The 4,251-nt window shown below is 29.1% G+C and overlaps 1 protein-coding gene across 2 annotated transcripts; it reads right to left on the bottom strand.

Annotated features, from left to right (window-relative positions):
* Nucleotides 1–423: 423 nt before the first annotated feature.
* Nucleotides 424–1,975, bottom strand: LOC114181533 (expansin-A10-like). 2 transcript variants are annotated; one of them, XM_085672586.1, is made up of 4 exons: nt 1,876–1,975; nt 1,635–1,841; nt 1,203–1,491; nt 424–1,032 (listed from the first exon to the last, which is right to left on the bottom strand). In XM_085672586.1, the coding sequence occupies exons 1-4, from the start codon at nt 1,958–1,960 to the stop codon at nt 723–725; spliced, it is 891 nt and encodes a 296-aa protein (XP_085528712.1). In that variant the 5' UTR covers nt 1,961–1,975; the 3' UTR covers nt 424–722. The 2 variants fall into 2 exon arrangements, with proteins under 2 accessions (XP_085528712.1, XP_027923809.1); XM_028068008.2 differs by lacking the exon at nt 1,876–1,975 and having other exon boundaries at nt 1,635–1,854.
* Between the last annotated feature and the right edge of the window lie 2,276 nt (nt 1,976–4,251).

Genomic DNA, 4,251 nt, shown 5'->3' with positions numbered 1-4,251 from the left:
GATATAATATATATATATATATATATATATATAGAATATAAAGTCAAATCAATATATATATATATATATATATATATATATATTATTTTTAAAAATAAAGTCATATAATTATTGATTCGAAAATTTTTTCTTCTCAAATACAAATCTATATGGAATGTAGACTTAAATAAATAAAATCTTAAAGGAATATTTACTATAATAAATTTTAATATATATATATATATATATATATATATATATATATATATATATATATATATATATATATATATATATATATATATATATATATTACCGTGTCCATAACATATTTTTTCGATTTAGCCATATTCTCGTATTATTTTGTATTTGTGCTTCATAGGTTAGGAAGTTTAATTTATGCAAACCAAGCATAAATTGACAGTTGTCATTCAACAACAGTAATTGAAGTAAAATAAAAATATACTTTATTATTATTATTATTTAAGTTGGTCTTACTGAATAGAGCCAGAATCCCATTTGCCAAAGGCAAACAAACACAAGTAGCACCCTTGAGGCTAACTTGGCATAAACCAAGGTATCAGATAAAAAAAACTAAATTAAACTAAAGCACACTATTTTGTGGCTCAATATTGACACATTTACACTGTTAACCTATGCCGTAGTCCTTTTCTTCTTGATGCATGTGTTGGTGGCAGTAACAAACAATATGAGAATGATGTTCCATGAAAGAAAAAGGTTGGTTAGTAGCGGAATTGCCTTCCGGTGTAGGTCTGTCCAAAGGACCAACTTGGTGGTGCAGCATTGTATGAGAGGACACTGCGGCCATCACTTGTGGTGACCAAAAAGGAGAGACTCTGTCCATTAAGGTAGGAATTGCTCTGCCAGTTTTGGCCCCAATTCCTTGACATGGCTTGCCACCTATTCCTTGAACCTTTGATGGCCACAGAATGCACATCACCAGCCCCTCCAACATTAGTCACAAGGACTAAGTTGAAGTATGAATGACCATTGATGCTGAACCTGATTCCACCCCTTCTTCTGCACCTTACCCTTCAATCAAAATCATTCAAGACAAAAACCTCAGCTTCAACACCAACTTAATCATGATGGACTTGTAACTATTTTTGTTAGAGGTCTATTTCTGCTCACACCTCACATGCTGCATAAACACTATGTGCAACAATCTTCAAGGATAAAGGAAAATTAGAGTGTTGAATTACCTTCTGTAAACTACAGGAACAACACCAGCTTTGTACTGAGCAATTTGCTGAAAAACAGGTTGAGAAAGATCAAAATGGTGATTGGGAGGGTCACACCATCCACCAGGGGGGCAGAAATTAGTGGCAGTGACTACAATGGTGCCAGGGAGGCACCACTGTGGGTCATTTGCACATTTGATTTGGTAGCATGAGCCACAACTCAAGCCATTGTTGAACAGTGCAGTGCTAAGGGCTGCTGTGTCAGTTCCATACCCTTGGCTATACAGGTTTCCATAGCCACAAGCTCCACCTGCAATAGGATGACATAGATATAACTATGCAACCAAATATCAAAAATCTCATGCACAATTGTGGCAATCACACATACATTTGTCAGAAGCATTTCTTCATACATGCTATAGGCAATACTTTAACACATACATACACACATACCCATTGTCCCAGAAGCATCACTTCCACCGTAGAATGTGGCATGTGCATTGTTCCAACCCCAATTGGTGACATAACCATTAGCATATGAGATCATGATGGAGAGACACCCCAGAAGGAAAAAGCCAACATGAACCATTTTTTCCTGCATAAATGCAGCAGAATTTGATTCAGCAATGTAACAATTAATTGAAAGCAAGCATAAGGAGAACACAAAATAATTGATTACTTGGATTTGAACATTGAATGGAGTTGTTTGGGAAATGAGGATGGAATAAATAGAGGTCAGTCAACATCAAACCCTGACACACTTTAGCTGTTGGGACCATGCAAGTGCTGAAAAACTGAGTTTTGTTCAAACTCTGTTTTCCAATGGAGATCAAAGCATTCACCTCAGTATGAACCACAAATTTTTCGACCAATATTCAATACAGTTTTGCACTCAAAATGTAAAACTTTATTTGCATGTTTCACTACTTAACAACTATTATTAATTTCATCACCCACATTACAACAAAACCCATTTTGGACAATAATAAAAAACGAACACTTCAAACAACAATAAAAAAGATCTCACTTAAAGTTAAAAAATCATTGTCTAAACTTTAAACAACGGATTAGCAGCGAGTTTTTAACGGTAATCAGATCTTTCTTAATTATTTTAACATCACCAAATGTTTAAAGTTTTTTTCATATATTATCAGTAGATTGAACTTTTAGCAAAGGACATGTCACAGGAAAAAATGAAGTTGAAAGAGCAACCACGCTGTTTCGCTACTGATAAAATATAATCTTATTTTATTTATTTGTTGCAAATTTATCAAATCACTAAATTATATGAAACTTTTTGTGTGAATTTTATCATACGTGTATTTTTCGCGTATTTTTATTATCGTTGTTTTTAAATTTTCCATATTTTATGGGCACCTTAAACCTATAACAACGGATGGTGAGTAATAGAAAAAGCTAAAAAGATAATTATTTGTTTTTGCAAAACGGTATGGTTATAGTTCTATTTTAATCATTTGTTGAAAGTTTAAGAAACCAGTAAATTATATGAATTTTTTATATGGTAAAATGTGTTAGAAAAACTTCGATGGTTAAATTTATAAAATGATAATAGTTTAAGTAGCAAAATATGTAATTAATGTCTGTTAGATTTGATAAAAGTTATAAAAGGTGTATTTTCCATTAAAGACACGGCACTTAAAAAAAGTATAAGACAATCAATGAGAGAAATTGAACATGCATAATGATTTGGATAGCCTTTTCTAAAAAACCTTTATGGCACCTAAAAATTTAATTAGGAGAAAATGAATTTGATGACATTATAAATGAAAATGATGAAGAACTTGATATTAAAACAACTAAATTCAACAAATTGGTATTTGATATTTTCAAGAAGTGTATACTTTGATTGTAAAAATTCTTTAAGTTATCAATCATTATTAGATTGCTACATATATTAATAATATCTATGGAGCAATGCTTCATTTTATATGTTGTTTTATTGTATTAGACAACCTTTTTAATGTTGTCATTACTCATTCGTAGTTTTTCTTCTTCTAAAAGTAATATTGGTATCTATCTAAAATTTCTTATATATGTATCGAAAAAGTTATGGAAGAAAAGAATTGAATTTTAGAATATTTGCGAGACATTTTTTTAAAATGATTAAATATCTTTTTAGTTTCTAACTTTTAATACAAAATTAAAACTCGTTCATATCATAAACTTTGTTAACATAAAACACGTACCCAATTTTTTTCTTTCACTTTTCTTTCTCCATCTTTAATCAAATTAAATTATTCTATCACGTTTGGTTCAACTAATTCTGATATCTATCCTATCATAATAGCCGAAACATGAAAAACTAAATAAATAAGTAAAATTTTTATGATATATATTCTTATAATGTAGTTTGAGGTATTTTTTTTCTATTTAATCCTAAAATATAATTTACAAAATTAGAAATACCTTTTATTTATATATTTATGATTAAAATAAAATTTACATAACTAAACCTTACAACATTATCAATATATATATATATATATATATATATATATATATATATATATATATATATATATATATATATATATATATATATCAAAATTATAAAGAATTTATCATAGATTATGTTTCGCTGGCACGCATGCAAAAGGTGTTCCTTCATTAAATTCAAACATGTGCTATTTATTCACTACAGCAAACACAAAACCTACTTGTCCCTATTATACTATGCTCATGATACTGATACCACATGCATCAAATTATCCACAAAAATATGCATCAAATTATCCAAAAAAATGTGTTAATTACTCGTGTTTGAATTGATTTATTTTAAAGATATGGTTCTGTATTTGTAATATTTTTAAAGATGGTTAACATGTAAAACTAATGTCAAATTCAGTTTGAAAGGGTATTGTTTTTCTTTTTCCTTTTTTCATTGTTTACATCAATCTTAAAATTGAATTGAATATAATAATTTTTTTCCTTTTATTATAATTTTCAATTTTTGAGTTTAAAAATGATGTTTTTAGGTTTCAAGTTGTTTTCTTGTTATTAGCAATAAAGATATATTAATTATAGAGTATGTGCGGTGTTTCACCCCTTT

The sequence above is a fragment of the Vigna unguiculata genome, chromosome 4 (genome assembly GCF_037176805.1).
Source record: "Vigna unguiculata cultivar grain cowpea cultivar isolate G323 ecotype 2 chromosome 4, ASM3717680v1, whole genome shotgun sequence".
NCBI classification, from domain to species: Eukaryota; Viridiplantae; Streptophyta; class Magnoliopsida; order Fabales; family Fabaceae; genus Vigna; species Vigna unguiculata.
This window is presented reverse-complemented; position numbering and strand designations above follow the sequence as displayed.